This window comes from Cryptotermes secundus, unplaced genomic scaffold, assembly GCF_002891405.2.
Source record: "Cryptotermes secundus unplaced genomic scaffold, Csec_1.0 scaffold565, whole genome shotgun sequence".
Lineage (NCBI taxonomy): Eukaryota > Metazoa > Arthropoda > Insecta > Blattodea > Kalotermitidae > Cryptotermes > Cryptotermes secundus.
Window position 1 is genome coordinate 1,534,089 of NW_019731581.1, and position 24,499 is coordinate 1,558,587.

The 24,499-nt window shown below is 37.4% G+C and overlaps 1 protein-coding gene across 13 annotated transcripts in view; it reads right to left on the reverse strand.

The window, feature by feature from the left end:
- Positions 1–8,256: 8,256 nt before the first annotated feature.
- The window catches only part of LOC111867219 (calcium-dependent secretion activator), a 119,590-nt gene continuing 103,347 nt past the window's right edge, over positions 8,257–24,499 (reverse strand). For 11 of the 13 annotated variants that reach the window (XM_023856857.2, XM_023856860.2, XM_023856859.2 and 8 more), the window contains 6 exons: positions 22,469–22,622; positions 18,947–19,105; positions 18,061–18,177; positions 17,875–17,979; positions 14,885–15,030; positions 8,257–14,794 (listed from right to left, as the gene is read on the reverse strand). In XM_023856857.2, the coding sequence (XP_023712625.1) occupies positions 14,593–14,794; positions 14,885–15,030; positions 17,875–17,979; positions 18,061–18,177; positions 18,947–19,105; positions 22,469–22,622 (883 nt within the window). In that variant the 3' untranslated portion in view covers positions 8,257–14,592. The remainder of the gene's footprint in view (positions 14,795–14,884; positions 15,031–17,874; positions 17,980–18,060; positions 18,178–18,946; positions 19,106–22,468; positions 22,623–24,499) is intronic. The other 2 variants (XM_023856867.2, XM_023856866.2) reach the window with 1 other exon arrangement.

Genomic DNA, 24,499 nt, shown 5'->3' on the forward strand with positions numbered 1-24,499 from the left:
GTAAGTAACAAAAAGGTAAAAACAGAAAAATGGAAATTAGTATTTTCCGAATTATCCGGCATGTAATTCTCTTACGAAGGAGAAGGCCGGTAAGTGTAGAAGCTGAACTGTATCTAAATCGTGGCAAGCATCAAACAGAAGATGATCAGCTGTACAAATGCATTTCATGACATGCAGACAGCAAGCTAAGGCATTTTCGGACGGAACAAACAACGATAGAACCACAGATCTTAGAATCGGGAATATTGCTCTCTCTCTGACGTCACAGTACCATCCAAAAATTTATAAACATTTCTGCAATTCCCTCACAAAACTCACACTGTAACTCCATCATCAAGACCAGCCGATTAATTCTCTTCGTCGTGAGAATCAGAAGAAGTACACTGTCGGTAAAATACACTGCTTTTGGTGCTAACGAAGGTGGTACATATATTTACCACGGTACATTAAAAGGTATTCAAGATGTGACTGAAGAATCCATAAAGAACATGATGAAAGAAGCAGATAAAACTCTTCAAACATCAAATTAAAGCAACAAAATGCTTATGCAGACTTGGAAATATGCTCTTCTTGGTTCTGACGCCGTGTATATAGGTAGACAGGTAGGGACGTTTCCTTCTATAGGATATACGAGACAACATACATATCTGATACAATGTCGTTGAATGATTATAATATGCCAAATTCTGAGATGATTTTGATGATGATGATGATGATGGTAATAGTAATAAGGAGAAAAGGAGTTACGTACGGTGATTTCTAGGCATGAGGGGAGGAGGCTGTCGTGGCGGGTACAAGCTACTATCCAGAAAAACTAAGAGAACACTACCAAAATTCTTGCCAGAATTGCGTGAAAATATAAAACTCGCTTAAAATAATGTTAATCCTAACTGACAAATGGAAAATGGCAGTAATACTGTAAATGAAATAATTATTGGTAACCATGATACCTGCAGTTCTACAGCTCGAGGCGGGCATGTGTTGGCCTGTTCCTTTCGTCACACGCAGACACGAGAGAAAATGGGGTCAGTCCTGCTAAATGCTAGATCCAATGCGCCCCCATCATCTGCCCAATAACATAACTTCCCTAAGAGATAGTTTCCTATTAATAAGTATTAATTATTAATTATAAATAATCCCATTAATTGGGATGCTAAATCTTACCATTCCCTATGTGTAAGTAACTAACTTTCCTAAGAGTATGTCTACTTTTAGACTCCTATTACTTACTTACTTACTCATGGAGCTGAGCCCTTCTTGAAGAGCCGCCAATTCTGCAGCTACTCAAGAATTTCCCAGAATTTTATGGAACCCGAAGGTTCATCACTGTATTCACAAGAGCCCTCCACTGGTCCCTATACTGAGCCAGATCTAGCCAATCCATACCATCCCATCCTATCTCTCTAAGATCCATTTTAATATTGTCCATCCACCTATGCCTTGGTCTTCCTTGCGGTCTCTTTCCTTCTGGTTTTCCCACCAATATCCTATACGCATTCCTCTTCTCCCCCATTCGTGCTACATGCCTTGACTACCTCATCCTCCTTGACTTGATCATTCTAATTATACTTGGAGAAGAGTACAAGTTATGAAGCTCCTCATTATGCAGTTTTCTCCAACCTCCTGTCACTTAATCCCTCTTCGGTCCAAATATTCTCCTCAACACCCTGTTCTCAAACACCCTCAGTCTAGGTTCCTCCCTTAATGTCAGAGACCAACTTTCACACCCATACAGAACCACAGACAAAATTATAGTTTTGTATATTCTAATTTTTATGTTTTTGAACAACAGACGAGAAGACAAAAGGTTCTGGACTGAATTAATTGGATCCCACATATAGCTATATAATAAACTAACTCCCTAGCGGATTGGGTTATGAATGAGCGACAGCAAGGGATGAGGGGAAAGCTGCAGTGACCAGCCTTACCTAGAAAAATTAAATAAACTTGCAAAAATGTCAATAAAGACAGCACTACAAAGCGAAAATTCAATTGGAGGAGTGGCTGTTACTGGCCGATTATGTTAACTGATTCTAACATCTAGATATAGGTAAGAGATCTGCTTAAAATAAGCTTTTTACATTTCTTCTCGTCGTAATGCTATCAAATTTAAGTAAACTCTACTTTAGAACACAAAATTCAACTCTGTATTTTCATATTCACAGTCATTCCGTTCATTATATGTATATTACATATATTGCTTGCTGTTGGAATGTGACGTCACATTTTTGTAAAAGAGCAGAAATACATGGCTGTCGATGGTAAGACATTAAAAGAATGGCTACCACATTACAAAAAGGCGGGGTAATTTACATAAAACATAATTCAAATTACAAAAATAATTTTTGTCGAATACATAAACCTAAAAAATTAAGATACATTTTGGAAAATTAATTACAATGAACTCAGAAATCACCGCAGTTATTAATGTACAATACTATTATTTCGATTTGGTTCAACATTCATGTTGGCGCCCAAAGAAAAATCCAGAATGCCTACCATCTTCTACAGTGAATGCTTCATATTAATTTTTAAATCTCGTCAATGTATATTGTATTTGTTCTGGTAATTAATAGATTGTATATAAATGAAAAATTTGGCACACAAATGATTACGAATTTCTAAGTAAGTTATTCCTTTAGAATTAGTGAAATATTTAACTTTTCAGTCTCGTTATAAAAAGGCGCCAAAAATGGCGCCAAAAATTGCTACAAATTTTACAATTAATCCTTCCTGCTAATTAACGAATAAACATTTACTGGGCAATTTATAATCTTGTAATACGCATTTAAATAGAAATTACGACTGCAGAATTTAATAGATTATGTTTGAGATGTAAAATGCAAAACATTTCACTGACGATTACGCACAATGTACGCGACATACTGTCCATCACGCAAAATTCTATAAAATCGTTTGATATTGTTTTTAGGCGGAAATTAATTCAACTTAATTAATACGACGCTACAAATACCTGCGAGATGTATAGCTGATGCAACTAAAACACTGACCAGCACAAAGTGTCCCTAACCTCCGCAGCTCATCTTCCACACATCCTACCCACACACGCGCAGACGGCTCAATGTTTAGTACTGGGCAAGACGTGCAGTGGGGGTAGTGGGGCCAGATTTCGACAGGCGGGAAGACGTATCAATGACGTAGTCATTGGCGGGAAGGTGTATCGATGACGTATTCAGTGGCGGGCAGTTTGAAATAACTGAAGTGATAATCACAATCGGTCCAAATTAAGACTTCCCTAAATTTCAGGTACAGTCCAATTTTACCACACAGGCCTATGTATTAACACTCGTTGAACATAAAATTATAATATAATTACGTTTACGAAGCCACCGTCCCACACTCTGGGTGAAGAAAACAGGTAAACCAAAACAAAATGCTGGAAAGGCATTCAATCTTCTGGGATACAAAGGCGTGTAGTCCGATGAAGTCAACCGACGTTTCGGAGGAACTTATCGCGATATTCAGGGTCAAAGGGTAAGCGTAGTTCACGCTAGTTTCTTCCTTAGCTTACTCCTCGACCATTTAGATGGAGACATGTTACTCCGAAACGTCGATTGATTTTTATCGCACTACATGGCGTTATAACCCAGAAGATGTAACTCTTCATATTCACCGCCGTGAGAACCTCAGATCAAAGAAACAGTTCAAAATAAATAAACAAGATAATAGAGATAATTACAAAATATAGCGATTCTTGGTTTATAATCACGTGTCAAAATCGTTAAAATAAATATGACGATAAGTTGGCTCGTGTAGCTTTGGATGTGTATGAAGGCGTGGAGGTAAACATCCACATTTTCTTAGACATCGAGAGTACATGGAAGAGGGTACGAACCCCACGGTACGTACTTGGTCTCCCAGGATCCCGCATGGACGTTGATGGGAACAGAAAATGCCTCCTACGGGGTCGCCCTTAATTGAAACCAACCATCGACACAGCTGACACAGGCGCCTGGCTTATCAGACTTAATATTAATCAGATTAATGTAAACTGAGGGATGGACAGATTATTCAATATGCATGAGAGAGGATACGATATGTAGGAAGTTGTGTTTGAAACACCTGATGGAAAAATAGCAATGGGTGACTCAGAGGATAATATTAAAATGGATAAGTTAAATTTAATTGATTCTGTGAATTCTTAATAAATCACAAAGGGGCAGCTAAAATATTATTCTAGAGACTGGCATATATGCACAACGTAGTTGTTTCGTGCAGCTTCGAAACGTGACTTCTACACCCAGGGAGGAAAATTAATCTTCAAATGAGTGAAAATTAAATGTTCAGTAAAATATTAAAATAAAGGATACTGGGTGTCGCCAAGCACTGTTAAGAGTATTCAACTAGAAGTTAGGATGGGGTGGGTATGTAGCCAAGATAGAAGAAACAAGAATTTTTACGGAAAGTGGCTTGTTGCGAAACATATTCTCGCGAATATGCCATTCACAACAGATCATATTTCCATTCGATAATATACGAATAACAAACCAGGAAGAAGACAGGGCGTTATAAAGTAATGAAATACACAAACATATATTTCACTGCACGTAAAGCTACCGGAGTCTGAAGCTAACTACCCCACATTAACGATTGTATCCCGATCTAGAATGAGTATTCTGCCTACGCGCCCCCTATACGCCGCCGTGATCTGATGCTTAAGCACAGCAATGCGCAAGGATATACTGACAATAAATCAGTTTTGTGGTTTTATAGCCTTATAACAGGCGAGTCTTTTTGTAATTATTAGCGGCATATTTTTTGGAGGGAAGCTGTCGAGGGAGGGGCTACAAACAACCGCCAATGTAACAGGTGACGTCATAGATCGAAAGATGCAAGACAAATGCACGACGATGCAGGCACGTGTACGCGACAACCCCCAACCCCCGCCTATACTTCAAGGTTAGTATAAGGTCGTAAATATCCAATATGTCTCAATCTTAACCTTAAAAAAATAATGGCGGAAATCATAACCTAAAATTAAATTTATATGAATGTATGCATATTTGTAAATTCTAGGCCATAAATAGTCTTGAGTTACATAATGTCACTTGTAAAAAGCTGTAGATGCACTGAAAATCATCGAAATGGCCTGCTTTCGAATCTGATGTATTCCAGGCGTTAAAATGTTTTCACTTGAATAAAATAATATTTTCTCTCCAAATGCACTAAACTTTACATAAACGCCTTCATACTTTACATTATGGTCCTTGGTTCAACTCCAGGGCGTTCTGAATACGAATGCTCAACGAATAATTTTCTTGAAGGTGGGAAGTAAGTCGGAAAGCATATGCATATTTGCTTATAACTTCTGCAGTTTTCATGCAACAGTTTTAAAATTTTGCAGGTTCATTTTACATGCATTATTGTGTTCTGTGATTATTTTATCCGAATTTAATAGAGAAAATTCTTTTAATAATTAATAAAACATCAACTGGTACACTTATGTACTATTTTTGCTTTCTTCTACAGAAATTGTATATTTAAAAAGAAATATATCATTGTACACATGATTTAATATAGGCCTATACACGCCAATTTCATATTCCAGCAAAATATTTATTAATTATATGGTATTATTAAATGCTACAAAATAAATGAACATAGTTTCATTGCTTTATATTCAGTAGTTTTTTAGAAACCTTTGATGTGTGTGAAAAAATCTAAACTTCAGAAGGCTGGACTTAAAAGTAAAAGAAGAATCTTTATCAAGCAAAAATAGCTTCAGTATTTAATTCACGGGCATTTATGCTCAGAATTCATCAAGTATACCTTCTAGTAACATTAATCGAGTACACTATGACGCCAAGAACGTGCATAGAGGTTATGTAATGATGTTAGAACTATCCCAGAGGGGTGGAACTTCAGAATCAGGTCTACGTAGACATATAGGTTGATACAGCGCTCATGTCAGGTGAGTACCAGTGTCTTTAATTGAGTATTCTAATTAACTGCAATGAACAGGATCATCTAGAGCTGTTGATATATATTCCGTCAAAGTTTTCATGAAAAGAAGGTTCATCATGAAGTTCACACTCAGTAGCTTGTCTACTGTGACAAATGGAACCCTTTTCAGCACCTCATAATCTCTTTTCATCTTACACAGACTGAATTGGTAATTTTATTGTGTTAGAAAGTGAGACATTTTTTAATTTTTTTTTTTCATTACTGACAGAAGGCATGGACTACCTGAATAGAAAGATGCACACATGGATATGCCAAAACCACTATTTTCAAAAAGCTTCTCATCATAATCATAATTCACACATTAAATAAAATAAGTGACTTTCCAGTGTAAATTTCAGTGCTTTAGTTAGGGCAACGCACTGTTGGTGTCCATGCTAGATGGCCCTTAAGCCCTGGCATACTAGAATGCTTTATTTCTGCCTGAACCTTAGCTCCACACAGTGAAGAGACCCTGGGTATTGTGGGTTGTGAATCGCTATTCTTCATGAAACACAGAACACATATAAATACTGTGGACAAAATGCAGTTCTTTTAATGCTAAAGCATATGGTACATAAGTTGCCACTGCACTGTAGAGGAGTTATTACCACCAAACTGAAATATTTTGTGAGCCTTGCATGTTATAAATTTCTTTTTGCCTAAAAAAGATAATGCAATAAAATTATTTATATTTAAAAAATGTTTTACAACATATGAAATAAGAAACTTACCTTTGGCAGTGATGGCGATGTGTGTACTTCACAAAGTTATGATGACAACATACTGGTACCACTGTTAACACTGTTAAACTGTACCGGGACGAGGGAGATCTATGGTGCCATGTTGTGGATGCATGCCAACAGCGTTGTTTTGAAAAAAGGCAGTTTCTTTATAAATCCAAATTACATTCAAAGTAAATTACAAAATTTTTACATTTTATTCCTAACATCCTTGTGATAAACATGAGTCGCAATACATGTGGGGATTTTGCGCTTAAAAATTGCTGTGTATGTTGAAAATGAATAAAATATAGGACTAACTGAACAAAGGAGCAAGATGGAGAAGGAGTAGGAAGCAACGTAACACAGTCAAAATGGTTAGGATGAGTCGAGGAAACTGTGCATGCAGCTCAGTGGGCATGTGTGGCAGCTTCTGCTGTGTCCATGGAAACAGAACACTGCTCTTCATAACAGTTAAATAAAATGGCACATGTGAAAATGTGGATAGCAGAATTACACATAACAAGAGTCAACTGTGTGAACATCATCCATGCTGAAAGTCGTGGGTATTGAAGAAGGCCAAAATAGTAATAACCTTGGACAGCAGAGCAATGAGAATTGTTTTTGGGCTGCTGAGGACTGCTGTTTGGTTGATTCCCTGTGCAAAGTGGAAACCATCCATACAGATCTCTATGGTACAACATTCAAGAAGCTGCAATAAACATTTCATGAGAAGCAATTATTTTTCAAGATGAGAGTGCATGATTTACACTGTGACAATCACAAAATAGGTAAAAGGCTTCCTCATTTTGCCACCTTGAACTGTCACTTGTTTGGGTCCTACAGCTATCCTGTAAGACACCAGCACAACGGCAATGATGAAGCAGTCGTGGAAGCTTGTGAGACATGCTGGAACAAACTTATATGACACTGGAATTTATAATCTTCTGTAATAATGGCAGAAGTGTCTCATTGTGAAGATATCATGGGAAAGAGGTAGCCTCAATCACTGGTCTTTCTACGGGACCCAACAGAATAGGCGTTTTCCCTCACCTGAGGACAGAAACAGATCCAGTTTCCGAAACGTTGTGTTTTTCTTAGTTATCTTGAAACCAGGACGATGGATAAAGTCCAAAAACCCAATATCTCTGTGTTATACACCATCGTCAGAATCCTATAGTAACTACTTATACTGTCATTATGTCACAGTAAAATAAATATACAATTCAAGCAAAGAAAATCCTCATGTCTTTTAACTAGCACCATTACTTTTCCTTTAGCAGAAAATTTCTACAGTGAATACCTCAATATTTTGTCTCTGTAGTTGTTTTTCTAACGAACATGAAAAATCCATTTTTTTAATGTGAAAATCTGTTTATTATGTAGTGTTTCCTACATTAGCACTCCCATGAATTTAAGAAACATTTCCACTATACAAGTTAGACTGGTAGTGCATTATTCACACTGCCTGTCAGTTAATAACCTTTACCATACAGAGCTGAATGTTCTGCATCAACTGTACATGTATGCAGCATCTATATCTCTCAAGCAGGAAACAGTGAATAGAAATGTCTCTGAACCACACAATATGCCTTTATTCCTTTCTTGCACGGTTGTTTACATCATCCTGTGTCTGTCAAGGTAAACCTGGGGTGCAGTGCTATTATGCCTGCAGCACAAGCATGGTGTGAAATTTAAAGTTCCATTAAGTTTATTCTGTCATTTAAGATTCAACTGATTGATATACAATGTCTTTCCTTGATTACTGTCACATGATTTATACATTTACCAGATTTAACACTATACAAAGTAACAGTACAGTACAGTTCAGTTTTATAGACATACAAATTTAGACACAATATCAGAGAGCAGGGCACTGCACCCATAAAATCATTGGCCTAATTTTTATTGATGGAAGAATATATATTATGCAACAGCTGAGAAGTGAGCTATATATGACACTAGAAAGATGAGACACATACACAACTGTAATATTACTGCCTTTCTGGCCATAGTCCATCATCCAGTGTTCTAAAATGGAATACAATATTCTGATAGTTGCTTCTGCTTCCATCTTTGAGTACCTACCCAGTTGGGTTTCACAGGAAGAGGTAATCCCAATCACTGGATGGCCAGTGACCGGGATAAGCTCTCTGAATTTGCTGATGATAGGAGCTGACCCAGATCCCAAAACATCATGTTCCATTTTAAAATATAGGACAGTGGCCAATGTCCAGAAATGCATTAATACTAATGTAATACAACACTGTCAGAACTCTTTGGATTTATTACACATAACTGTGCTGTGGGTATGACTAATGAAGTTGGCAAGGTTCATTCTCTTCTGAAAGGAATGCAATAGCAGATCCCCTAATTTTGGAAGTTCCTCCTTATCAGTAATCAATTTTGGAAAGTAATTTGTAATTGTGACAAAGTGTTTGCAAGAACAACTGATCAATGACTAGAGTTATGGAGATTAAACTAGGTAGTTCTTTTACATACTCAGAGAATGATTACAGCTAATTGAATGAGTGAATGAGCTGGTTAATGTGCTTAATACTGATCCCTGATTCATAGTTGATTCAACAGATTACAATACGAAACTGACTAGAATGAAAAATTTTATTTCACACAAACTATTCAAGTACTGTATGCATTATTTAAGTTTTATCTTAATTAAAATGTTATGAATTGACGTCTGCTAGAATAATATAATTTAATTTAAAAGACACTCTGCTCACAAGATTATAATGGCAAGAATTAAGTGATCTGGTAACACACAGTTAAGAGGATTGCATGTGTTCATATTTCTATTGTATGTACATGCATCCTTGTCTGTGTTTATGTCTGTACATATGTATGTATGTGAGAGGGAGAGAGAGAGAAAATGTATACATCACAATTCTTCATTTCCAGAATATCTGTGTCACTTGCTAAGACAAAAGAGGCTAGGCTATGCAACTGAAGCAGAAGGAATTCTGAATATATTAGGTTTAATATATAAGATATTGATTATGTGCATTATTCTGTCATACAACTTTCACGGCAATAACTGTGAAAGCATACTCAGTTTGATGAATGCTTTACATATATACTGAATGCTCACACTACATCTTCTAGTTGTACCTGATGTAACATTCTGCCAAGAGACACCATTTTCAAGAACCATGTACCCATGTCTTGAATACTAATATGAACTGTAATATTTCTGCCAATATAATTTGTAAAGTTAAATCACTTTTCAGTCAAATGAGAAAAATTACAATTCAGAGTATGTTTAGGCATTTGTGAATAATAAAAAAGGCCTGGAGACTCTTTTAACTTTTTGAACAACATGAGCTGATTAGATTAGATTAGTTCACCCTACTTGCAATATAACTGCCAGAGCTAATGAGGCTGGCTCAGCATGGGTTGGGATTAATTGTATAGAAGAACATTTATGTCAACAGATGGCTTTGGCATCAATTATTATATATATGAGTATATTGACGTTTAGACATGAAAACCAAGCTTGTGCCCTATCTAAATCTGTGGTTGTTTGGAGGTAACCAGTGGCAATATTGTGGACTTTTTGGGTGTTGCAGTGTTTACCTGACGCAGCCGTGGCATTTCTAGCATATAGCTTTATGGAGGGCATGTAGCCCAAGGGTTAAATAGCGTATACAACATATATGTTACTTTTCTCTGAGAACTTGATCCTTACTACATACGGAGGGACATCAGTTTTGTTGGGTTCAATACTAGTAGTGAAGATCTTCTCATTAATGTGATTATTGTGATGTATATAGTGACTTACACTCTGTACTCTTTTTTACGTTAAGACTTCCGTCACCACCCTTTCTTTTCTTCAACGTGACATTTCAGTATGTGCATTCTGATCAAATTCTGTTCTCTTCCTTGTAAGATCCATGTCAACCCAATATCATATGGATAGGTATCTATTTTCTGGTTCCTCGTTTTAATGTGAAATATTCCATCACTTAAGAAATGTTAGGTACATGGTTCTTTCTTTATATCAGCACTTTTCCTTAAAAAAGGTTGAAGCCTCAGAAAGGCTGTGTTCTCAAACAGACTGACAGACAAAATAAGGATCCAGGAGACACTGAAGTTTAAATGTAGTCACAGACATACAGCAATTGTGAGTATCATCAACTTAAATTTTGCAGAAAGTTAAATTTAATTTTTCTGTGTGCATAAGTAACAGTTGATAAACACAGCCTTCAGGATTAATCTACACTTACTGTACAGTACACAATAATGATCTATACCCTGAGAGATCACACAAGTCAGCTAAAGCTGCTAGTATAGGATTTGGAACTCCTGTGGGCAAATCACAACTGCTTATTACAGTCATGAACAGAACTGCTGAGAGGAAGGCCCAATAGCTCTGGTCTGAGGTCCACATATCCTGTATGCAACCCTTGCTAATCACAAAAAGAAGTCTTTGACACACCAGTACCTGCCTACACTTCTTGCAAATAGCTTCCTATTTTCATTCCTACCAAACATATATATATATATAATGTAACTCAGAAAAAATAATGTTTATTGCTTTACAATTACTTCTGTGTCTGAACACATATTTTTATCTCTCATAAATAAGAGAAATTCCCTATATGTACCACATTTTTAACCTGAAAACTTAGGCACAAGCACACCCAGTGAGGTGCTCTTTCGGTGACCTCACTGACATGGAGCAAGAACCACACTACAGAGTTAGCAGTGTTGTCATGCAGAGTAAAATTTAATATTCTAATATGAACATATTTCCAGTGTAATAGATCAATAAAATGCCTGTTTTAATGTAATTATTTCTAGCAAATGTTTCACATATTATCATATATGGTATAACAGTGTTGGTCCTATCTTTTAATGGATTGTTCAAAGAACTAAATTTTTTACTACAATTCACACAAAATAACGGGAAATGAGAAGATTATATTAAGAAAGATACGAAACTGGAATTGTGGGTTGCAATTAACAAATTGTAAGTAATTTAATAATGTGATGGGCAGGAATAGAATTAAAATGGATAGAAATAAATTAAATTCATAGGGTGAAGTTAATAAAATAAAAAAAAAAAAGGAGGGGCCAATGTCGAAGGGAAATAGTTAAGAAAGAAGGGATAAAATAAAACAAAAGTAAAGTAAAAATGACAAGGAAATACAAGTAAAATAAAGTCTTAGATTTTCTCCCTATGTTTGCCCTCAGCATATCTATATTTCTTAATGCAACAGTCGCCTATTGCTCTGTCACCAGCCCCAGTCTTGGTCTTGCTTCTGATATCAGAACCACTTTCTCTTCTACCATGAAGATGATGGCAGCATGTTTCCCCCAAAATCAGTAACCACCGGATTACACGGTGACACATCACACTATTGTGAGAACCTCAAATTTCAGTTACCCACTCACCAGTAAAAGATTAAACTGCTTTATTACTGGTACTGCGAAAAAAAAAATAATGGAAAATTAAAATTTTACCCAGTGCCACTGAAGCATGGGGCACAAATACCCAAGGTATAACTACTGGTAACCTCAAATGGAGCCATATGTGCACTTTTGGTTTTATTCTGCCTAGGAGGACGGGGGGACCTGAAGGTGTCACATTTTGATAATGATACTTTTCCTTAAAGAAAATGTACTACATTATGAAAAAAGTACAGTTATATAATTTTGTGTGAATTCTGTGTTTGCAAATTAAGATTATATACAGTAAAAAAGCAACCATGCTGTAACAAAAATTTCTAAATGAAACAATGGGAATATTAGTTGACATCATATGTAGATCATGATGTGCTCAATGAGTGTGACAGACAAGTATCAAATATAGTGGATAACTGCATATACACATATATTTCCTCTACCCAGGATGGCTACAGGCTTATAACTGAGAACTACAAAAAAAAAACCACACTCTGGCAATTCTTGAAGCCTAATAACAGGTTTGTACTTGACTGTATACACAAACACCATTCTTTTGGCATATATGGTGGTAGTTATATTACATGATTCCTACAACAGGTGACTACCGTACTTATGTGTAACAATAATGGCACAGACAGCATGTAACAACTGTTATAATGCCAATAAGAGTCAGAAGGACACTTCTAGAACCTGCTTAAACTGAAGGTTTATCACATAGGTTTAGTACACAACTTATTGTTTTGTAAATAACTAGTTGGTCATAGAAGAGACAGCTGATGAGCAAAATGCTATGCATACTGACAAGGGCGTTGAGAGTGAAGGGAAAATGAATGTGGCATTACAGCCAGTCTCAATAAGGTGACATGTACCAGTAAAATACATGAAGATGGTGTTGATGATAATTTCGAAAGGAAATACATAAAACAACAGGAAATTAATATGTATTATTGCAACAGTGAAATCTTACCACAAACAGGCCCATCAGCTCTTCTACACTGAGAAAGAGTTGTTGCTATTTGATAGTTTGGCATGTACATTCTAATTGCTAGCAAATGTAGGTGCCATTAACATTGTCATGGAACTGAAGGCTGATAAATAAGTGGACCAAATGAAACAGTCAGTGTAACCATGGTTCAAAGACCAGAACTATGGTAATTTTATCACAGATATTGTCTGCATATATATCTATTTCCTACATATCTGTGAGTTTTTACTGTCTGGCTATTCAAGTTTGCTTCTGCTTTGTGACCATATGGCAACAACAATCATACAAACTGTCAAAACTGTGAAGAGAAGTAGCACACATTTAGCAAGACTTGGCTATAAATGAGATAATAGGAATGCACATATGGTTGTTATTAAATGTCATATTTTTAAGAAAATCAGATATTTTTTTTGAATTTTATACAATTAAAGTACAGCAATTTTCAGTATTTACTTATGTTTTATATGCAGATTCTCTGGCATCAGGCTTTTAGAAGATTTTTGTGGCAGCCAGTGTTCTTTTTTCATAAATATTGAAAGTTTTCCATTTCCATATTTCTCAGTAATTAAATACTGCATCATACACTCAGCCACATAAGCGATGCAATGTGACTAATTAGTGTTTCCGACCTGTCCATCTGTAGCACCAACATGTGCCTAGCAACTAGAGGTGCACTGCAGCGGCATCTGACTCAGTCAACTTACTCACTGACTCACTGTCTTGAACAAACTGTCCGTGGTGGTGTCAGCAGCGTCTGGTAAAGCCGTCTGCTCAGTACCAAATATGTTTGGAAAGGAGACACTTAACAACTGTTTATGTACAATACTGCATCTAAGTTATGCTAAAAATGGTAAAAAATTAGTTGGCTCACCCAAATATTCCAAACATTACGAATGTCAAAATGATAACTTGCATGTAAAATGCATAACAAATGGCCAATGATGTCTTTGTATGAACATGATACCATGCACAAACATGTAAAATTTGCTTGTAACAAAGATTATTTTTACATAGTTAATGATGCATACTGTCTTGCATTTAAAGTTCTGTTTCATAAAAAGGAAGAAAAAAATATATGTACAGAGCTCTCCAGGAAAACTTAAGAATGTTAGTGTCACAGTTGCCTTTATAGTATTTACAATGTTCTTGCAATGCAAACCTCTGGCTTAAGGGCTGAGGTCACATGCAAGGTACAGACTACCAACACTCAAATACATTATGCAAGATAATTTGCCAAAATATTAACTCACATAATTTTTAAGATAATACTATTATTATGTCTAATTTTTCTTTGATATTTATATATTTATATTATATACATGTTAATATATATATACTGGCATGCCCAATATGACCCGTCGCGCAGCTGAAAGTTGGCTTTATACGGCAGTTGTCTAGTTTTTCCAGGGCAAATAATCACAGGCAGAGCTCAGTCATAGTATAAACTCAACATATCGCCTAGTAAGATCAACAACAAATTACAACTAAATAACTGCAATTTTAGAACCAGCTACCACCTCCAAATTTGCTGGAGAGACCACCAATGCCTTTGCCAAACATGTTGCCCATACGACCAACCACATTTGTGGTTACGTTAGTAATCTTGGCTACATAGTTTCCATCTTCACCCAAAGTCTCCCTGATCGTCACTTTCGGTTTACTCCTGTCTCCATCATCCTCAATACCTGTTTCAGGGTATCCCCTACATGCAAAAAAAAAGACGGAGTTAATTTCTGGAATATTACTTAAAACTATAATACTAACTGCCATTCCATTTTATCGAGATACATACTCAGAGTCCTCATTGTCACGTCGGGTGCTCATTGTGAGTGCACACGTGGCCTCTTCAGTTTGCATGCGTTGCGAAACTGTTTGGTATGTCTTTGAATTGAGTTTATCCTCCATTACCCCTTGCAATTCAAAGTCTGAATACAGTTTCTGGAAGATATGTAGAAATAAAGAACTAGTGATTAAAAACATGAAAATGATTATGCTGTATTAAGCACCTTTTGTAGTTCTGAAATATGGTGTCTATGAATGTTCTATCTTCTGTGGTATAACACCGTGTAATCTTGAGAAAAACCAAAAAGCGTTTCCAAAGAATATATGGCCTCCATCTTCAGGGTTGAAAAATAAGCTTGCCTGTTCCCTACTTCATGATAATTTCTTGCATGACTTACTCTTCAGCCCTTAAGATGGAGGCGATACATCACTCATTAACATCCATTTACTTTCATCAGACTGCAGTGTGTTACATCCTAGAAGAGGGAAAAAATTTTGGTCTGGATGTTTCATACATGCAGGAAGCTCAATCTGTTACCTGTCCCATGGAATCTCAAAAGAGAGGGGAAATATGCAATTTTCATGTTCACATAAAACCTATCATTACATCAGGAGAAAGTTTTCAATAGCAAATTCCAAATTTGTATAATACACATAAAGAACACAACCATTAAATTGAATAACAAAACAGAAACCATTCTGAAATTATTAAGATTTCTCAAGAAAGCCACACTGATCTAACTCATAATTGAATATAAGTAAAGCTGTCCCGGTGCTTAATAAATCGAGCACTGCGCCACAAAGACATTGGAGATGCACAGCCAGCTTCACACCCCTGCTGCTTTACTTCCAGGGCAACATCCTCTAGTACCCCTTGGGTAGGAGAACGGGTGGCCACACAGCTGGTCTGGCTCAATTGAAAAAAAGAGAAAAATCTTTCCCCAGCAGGGAATCAAACCCTGCCTGACCAGTCCATAGCCCACCACTATACTGACTGAGCTATCCTGCTAAATAGTGACAAAGTTATTTAAATAATTTGCAGTTACATGAGCACTTATGTAGAAACTGCTGTTCTCTTGCAGGTTATAATTTCTTGTTTGCAAGAGCCTCAAACAATAAGCTATCCCACTGCCACTGCTTTTGAATATGCAATTTGGAAGAACTAAGAAAATTAGAAAGCAATAGAGCTGAAAGTGATGCATGGGCTTCTGGCCTATGGTGATGGTGTTAATTTACTGGGCGAACAAAATCCGTACAGTGATACTAGAAGGGAAGTTGGCCTAGAAGTAAATGCAGAGAACTAAGAACATGTTGATGACACATCACCAGAATGCAGGACAAAATTGTAATATAAGGATAACAATAAATTGTTTAAAAATGTGGCAAATTAAAAGGTTGGAGAATTAGAGTAAAAAATAAAAATTACAATTGAAGAAATTTGAGAAAATTTGTTCGGGTAGTTTCAGAGTCTGATTCACCTCTTACAAGTCACATAGCTGATCTAATGCTTTCAAATATATTTTCACAGATCTGCTAAAAGTGTTTCTAGGCAGAGGTCAACATGCAACAATGAAAGATGTGTCTCAGTGGATGAATGTTATTGTGTGTTGCTAGGCAGCAGTACACCAATGAAGACGCTGACTACAAAACATGTGACTTATTCTCTGGGTGGTCTTCTTTATGCAACAATAAAACTGGGGTTTTCTATGCGTCATCTGTGTGGAAGTTACATAATGAGGTTTAAAGAATAACACCAGCAGTTCAGTTCAGTTCAGCAGTCATAAGCTGGAGGATTTGACGATTCATCAGGAATATATCATTTAAGAAAGTTCAATAGTTGATGTGTTAACCTTGAGAGTGTTATAATTGTTTGTGTGTGATAAATAGAACAATCCTGAAAGTGTAATAACAAACTGTATTTATGGGGTGTGAAATTATGCAATGAATTGAGTTATCAAATCCGGCAGCAGCCTCCGTAGTCTAGAGGTAACGTTCCCACCTCATGACTCGTAGTACGCGGGTTCAAATACCTGGCGGAGGTCGTCGAATTTTTAAGGGCGGAAAAATTCAGGGAACAAGTCCTCTGGGAGGGACTTTAAGCAGTGGGTCCCATGTCGTAGCTTTACGGCACGTAAAAGAACCTCATATCTCCAAAGGAGGTCACTGAGCCAAATTACGGACATTTCCCGCCCAACAGCAGTCTCTAATACCTCTGGTAGATGGGGGAAGCATTATAGATACCTCTCAGCTAGTAGAGCCGGTCTCGCTGGCTGGGCGGGACTGATGGTAAGCACCAGTACCAGTAGGATATAGAGACTGGTAGAAATCATAGAGAGAAGCACAATAGACCAATACAGGTCTAAGTGCATGGGGAAACCCACCCTCTCCAATAACTAACTATCAAATCCGGCAAACATTATTTACTGTTATGTTACCAGGATACACGCGACAATATTAAACATGGGTATACTAGCCTACTCAGTGACAATTCTAATGCACCAGGCAGTTAGTTAGTTATTGGAGAGGGTGGGTTTCCTCATGCACTTAGACCAGTATTGGTCCATTGTGCTTCCCTCTATGATATTCTACCAGTCTCTATACCCTACCGATAAATGGTGCGTACCATCAGTCCTGCCGAGCAAGCGAGTTTGGCCACTTGCTTAGCGGTGTCTATAATGCTTTCCCCGTCTATCAAAGGCCTTAGAGACTATTGTTGGATGGGAAACATCCTGGAATTTGGCTCAGTGATCTCCTTAGGAGATACGAGGTTCTTTTACGTGCCGTAAAGTTACGACATGGGACACACAGCTTAAAGTCCCTCCCGGAGGACTTGTTCCCTGAATTTTTCCGCCCTTAAAAATTCGACGACCTCCGCCGGGTATTTGAACCCGTGTACCACGAGTCATGAGGTGGGAACATTACCTCTAGACTACGGAGGCCGCTCACCAGGCAGTTACTAAAATATACATTTCTGATGCCAGTAATACAGGAAGCACATACCTTCACAACATGTGCCAAACACATACACTGGTACAAGTGCAGTGAGTGGTCCAACCTCTCTGATAACCAGTTGCACAGAAGATGAATCTGAGCTGTATACCATTGCTGCAACAGATAAATCATGAATCCAACATCCCTTCTACTTCTCACTATGTACCACAGTGAATTAAAAAGTATGTAACATACCTCAAAGAAATTTAAAATCCACAGCTCATCATTGACTTTGCTGCGAATCTGATCCATACAGTTACGAGCAAAGTTGACATAAGCTTGTCCCATATCTTTGCCAGAGCCAGATACATTCTGAAACAGCATGTTTACACTATTTGTAATTATAACATAATGGGAAGGATCTAAGTGAATATAGAGACATTGGTCTGAAGACGAAGAAATGAAATTTTCCTAACAAGTCTATTTTTTACGGTGAGGATTTTTAGCCCCATGCCTAACCCCCAAGCTGGAGGACCACCCCTTGTCAGCTGTCCATGACCGCTTATTCAATATATTTGCAGCTTCCTTCCATACCTGGAGGGTGTCTCCTCCATCCGCAACCTGAGGACACACCCACCTAACATACGGAAAATGTACTGCAGCAATGTAGGGAAACTCCTTTGTCTATTTTTTGAAGATACTATAAGAAACAAAGAATATGATGTATGAGTAAGTACTAGAACTGGCTGCTCAGGTGGGAGAAACAATATGCTTAAAAGAGTATGGTCATTTAAAAAAAATGAGCTTATATGTGTACACAGTTCTGCCTTGATTCATTCTCCTGAAGTCAGACCTGCTCTGGGGCCCATCCAGACTCTTGTAAAATGGCTACCGGGGACTCTTTCTCTGGGCATGAAGCTGACCACTCACCTCCATCTAGTGTCCAAGTCAAATATGGTGGAAGTATATCTCCATTCCTTAATATGTCTTCACAGCATTGTACTTAATTAATTAAGTGCAGGAACAACATGTTGTTGTTTACCTTACCTCAGGATATTCTGAACAGCTTACACTAAAAATTATTCACTGTTTAGTAAAAAATATTTAGGCTAGGGGTGGATCTCTGTGACTCACTGCATACCGTGAAGCTAAGGATGGATCCAATCAAGCTTCCTTCATCATATCTGGATAGCTTGGAAAGTGTTGTCTCCAAGACTGAAACAAGCTTGCTGATCATGCCTTGAGTCATACTGGCTGATGTCTTCTCAATCAGGTCATCAATCTTGGTGTGATACTGATGCTACAACACAACAATAAGTCATGATTCCTGAGCTGGTCTCTGCTGACATTGCTTGTTTTTGTATATAATTAGCATATTAGTTGACATGGCTGAATATAGGTAGGTAGCAGAGGGAAGCTGATATTGTGTTCCTACTCATGTGTCTCATAAAGGATTAAAGTAGTAATATGAACTCGTAGCACATGGCACACAAGAAACAGGAATTAAACTTGAACATATCAGTCAAACCTTCAGGCCACACACACAAGATAATTCATAACTCATGACAAGGATGTAATAATTAAGCCTAATGTGGTCAAAGTGAACAATTCCAAGTGCACACAGAGACTGCAACAGTTTGTCATGGCACAACCTGACACTGCTGTTGAAATGGACATTCCTTCCTCATTATGCTGCATCAAAGGTACAGCACATTTCATATACATATATAGTGGTTCTGGATATTATCCATCATCCTGTTTTTATTTAAAACAAACCATAATGTTTCGGAGACTGGCTTCTCTCTCTGCCTTCAGGTGGAACCTACTCAGTTGAGCCCAATCAAGAGATCTCATCCCTACCTCTGGACACCTGCACCAACACAATTTTGTTTAGTGGGGGGGTAAAGTCCAATTGGGTCCGCTCGGCACGGTGGCCACTGATTACCCTATTGTACCTGCCCCGGGTGATTATGATGATGGAAAATTTGGTGGAATGAAGATTGGCAGGGGAAACAGAAGTACTCGGAGAGACCCCGCCCCAGCGCCACTGTGTCCACCACAAATTCCACTTGACCAGACCCGGGATCAAACCCGGGCCGCCGCGGTAGGAAGCCAGCAACTAACCGCTTGAGCTATGGCGTGGCCTGCATCATCACAAGATAGGGCATATGAGTATAAACCAAGAATAACATAAACCATATATGTGTGTGTGCGTCTGTGTATATACACACACCCACACACCCATCTTGTGTTGGTGCAGGCGACCAGAGATAGGGACTAGCTCTATCGATTGGGCCCAACTGAGTAGGTTCTACCTGAGGACAGAGAGAAAATTGTCTAAAAAATGCTATGTGCTATAGAAAAAAGGTGATGGATAAGATCCAGAAACACATTTTTGCATTAATATACAATCATTGCAAACTTTTAGACCTTATTTACTTTTAATATAGTACTGCTGAGAAGGACCCTGAAAAACAGACTGCCCAGACTACCAGTGATCTGCCTCCAGCTCCAGCCTGATTAGGCTTCTCCTCCACCACCACCCATACACAGATATCAAGCTACAGTGACAGCACGCAATGACCGCTCTGTACCACATGCAAATGAGCCTTATGAGTGCCAAAATTTATGCCATTGTTTTTCAAAAGGGTAGACCTGTGGATGATTTATTTTTCAGGCTGTGCACACAAGCTGCCTACAGTGACATCTGGTTTTTTTTTTCCTTGGCACTTCAGCCCCAGTGGGCCTAGGCCTACCTCCATGAACTTCTCTGTTCACTTCGGTTTTTCTAGATCTTACACATTTGGTAGGACTCCTTGGGCGAGTGATCAGCTCATCGCAAGGCCTCTACATGTACACAAACACAGAAAAACGCACACACACAAACTAAACATCCATGCTGAGTGGGATTCGAACCCATGATCCTGGTTTCCAAGCAAGCGAAGAGAGTATATGCCTTACACTGTTCGGCTACCGTGACCGGCTGTGACATCTGGCTAGTGACCGAATATTTATGCAGTAAATGTATACCAAGAATTTGTCAACCTCGTTCAACCCAAACCCAGTGCTGGTGATAACTTCATATCTATCATAATGGAAATGGGGGGGAGAAGTCCTATATAGGAAACATCTTACACTTCAGACCTTTATGAGACTGAGGACAACTAATGCTCAAGCATCATCATCCACTAACATTGATACTGTATCTGCAAACCCACCCATCTCGATGCCGACGCCCAGTTGATGTCTGATAAGTCTTCCTGAAGAGCTCATGTCAAAAATAGTATGTCAGACACCAGATTACCTGATATCACATTTGAAAAGACAGTACTCTGCATTGTAACCAAAATGAGCACCTCAGTCTGACTAAGTAATGCCTCATGGAGGCACCACTATGCACTGTCAGTGAAGATGGAGGCAAAATGTTTCTTCAGAACACTGGTATATATCTGTCAGATCGCACAGGATCGCATTTCAAAAGACAGTAAACTTTAATTTTAAAATGGAAATCAAATAAAAAAAATGAAACAATCTGATTTTACATTTGCACATTTCAAAGCAAATTGCAAATATAAACATAGAAGATTGATGTTTATACAGTGGAACCTCGCTTAATGAGCATAATTCGTTCCAGAATCTTACTCATAATGCAAAACAATTTTTCCCATATAAATTAATGTAAAATACGATAATGCGTTCCATGCCGAAAAAAAAAATACTAAAAAAATTTTATGTATAACGTTTATTCAAAGAAAATTATATATACATTGTTAAGGAGCATGAATCATCTTCATCTTTTCTTCTATGTGGAATGAACCAACCTGGAATGCGAACGCGATTTGCAGAAAAAAAAAATCGAAATAATTAGTTTATTATTTATGATGCATATCTAATTCTTTTTTATTAGAAAGGAGCAACCTTTCAACATCGTTGAGAATACGTAACCGTTGCACAGATATTCTTGTCACTCCGTTTGAAGCATCTGTCTCCTTAATCTTGTCCTTGTTCTTGAGGATAGTGCAAATCGTTGATGTAGACCGATTGTATGTGCATGCTAGATCAGCCACGCTCACACCTCGTTCTCACTTTTCAATGATTTTACCTTTCATTTCTACGGTTATTTTTATTCTCTTATGGCTGTCTCTTTGTGGCTTTTTCTTCGGGGACATTTTGCATGGGTTAATAAACTTTGCACAAAAAAAATCACAAATAATATGTCTGAACACAAGTTTGGAAAAATGTGTGATCACAAGCGACACTAAGATGCTAGCAGAACGAGTGCTAAACACAGATTGATGTAGCAAGCACACAATCTGGGACTTCCCCTCTCGTCACTCATTATGCAAAACGTCGCTCGTTAAGTGAGTCATTTTTTACAATTTGTTTTGCTCGTTATGCGAGGTTCCACTGTATACTGGTTGCTCTTACCTCCAGAAAACCAGTACATTTCATATATCCAGCACAAATTAAATTGATTTCAGTGTTTGGTTTACCATAATTCTTTAAATTACATATCATAAATCATTCTAAATTCATGGAATTAACTCCACAAAATATACAGAATTTTTCTAAAGAAAGTCATGGTAGGTAATTATTTGTTCCTTATATCTTTCAGCTAACATTTCTCCCATTTATTTAAAATAAAACATTTCTCTTTCATTACCACATCTACTCCATCTACTGCACAAAGTTTGAATGACTGATTCTTGGCATCCAATATCACATTCACCATGGCACACATTTCTGATGGAATGATGTAGTCAGTGGAGATGAAGGTGACACCTTTCTTCAACCACTGTTGGAAAGCATTGTCAGTCCTGAAGGGTAAGAAATACTCCAGTTTGTTATACTGTCTCCACAAAATAAAGTAGTGTTCATGAATGTTTGTATTTTTATATGCATACAATCAAAACAGTTCTGCATACTTCAATAGCACTAGTCTCCATTTACACAAATTTTGTTTACATGTACTCAGATATCAGAATCATATTAATTTTTGATCCTGGCACTTAGCTGTCATGAAGTGGTCTACATGAAGAGAGAGAAATTAATGTGACGATAACCTTCTGCCAAGATGGTCAAGGGCAACCACCACGTATGTCACAAGGTCACACAAGTAATTTGGGTTGAATCAAACTGATTTTCACATATTCTTCTCTATATGCAGTAAGAAGTTACATATACCTGAAATTTATAACAACAACTGTCATCGTCATCAAGGACTAGGCTTGCTAATTTGTTATGACTTCAAGAGAAATTTTCTGCATCTAGCCTTACCATCTTTCCATCGGTCTCCGTTTTTATTTTCTCCTTGCAGCAAGTGGAGATGAATGTTTCTGCATTTAATAATGTTATATTTTAGCGTCCTGTTGCACTGACTCATGTCCATGATTTATGCTAACTGTCTTACAGTGCATACACTTTTTTCACCTTACTCTTCCCTTTTGCACTACATGTTTCAGCACTAATGTGCCATCTTCAGGTGCGTTTTCTCTATGCACGTCTAACTATTGCATTGCATGCCCTGATGTCTTCATATTAAAATGACCCAAATATATATTCGTCACATATAATAATAGATTTTAAATATTAAAACTTTTCATGATTCGTCATCCTTACGTTGTATCTCAATACGCGAATCACGCCAAACCACCCCTGTGGGAGCACTCTTCCTACATTCATGTGTATGTGTGCTTTTTGTTGTATCTTGCTCCTGTGACTGCGTGCGTTATACTACTGGATATGTGTGTGTGTCTGCATTTGTTCCTCATGACCATGCCAATTTCTTTGATAACACCAGTCAACAAAGATTTTTTTTTTCCTGGGACTCGTTATCTATTTATTATTTAATAACTTAATGGTAATCCAAGCTCCAGCATCCATTTGATGCAGGGGACATGTAAGTAACTGCTTGCTGGGGGGTCCCACGACCACCACGGTAGCCAAGAAGGGCCAGCAGGAACCTTGAAATGTGACTAATGATGCAATGGAAACCAAAAGCCAGATCAATGGAATGTTGACCTTAGAAATAAAAAGGACACAAAATTCAAAGAAAGAATCTACTAGATTAGGATGCTGGAATAGACTCTTGCAATAATATTGGAATTACAAGATAAATCAATTGATACGAAGAATGTTAGGTGTACTTTCATATACAATGATTATGTTCTAATTTATAGCAGGGTTAAAAAAGGACAAAGGGCATGAAGTGGTGTATGAATGCTTATATTTCGAATATGTAATTAGAGATTATGCATTCATCACAGAAAGAACTATTTTAGTATCATTTTGGACTAATAATACTACATTAAATACATTTAGAGTGTATGCCCCTGAAAACACTAAACCAAAGGCAGAAAAGGAAAATTTCTACGATAATCTGGATGAACAGATAATCAAATTACCATCTAATCACCTCTGATTTTACGAGACATTAATGCAAGAGCTGGAAATTATGTAGTTGAAGGAGTAAAAAATGAAGGAATACTGGAGCTACTGACAAAATTCTGCATCAACAATAATCTTAGAATCAACAACACTTTTTTTGATGATGAAATCCAACATAAATATATAAGAGGCCAACAATTACACAAGATTATGTTGTAACAAAGAGAACTACTCATCCATTAAAAATCCTAGATTTAATGACTCACAACTCTGCAGACGTCAGAAGTAATTGTAATTTGGTTCTGAC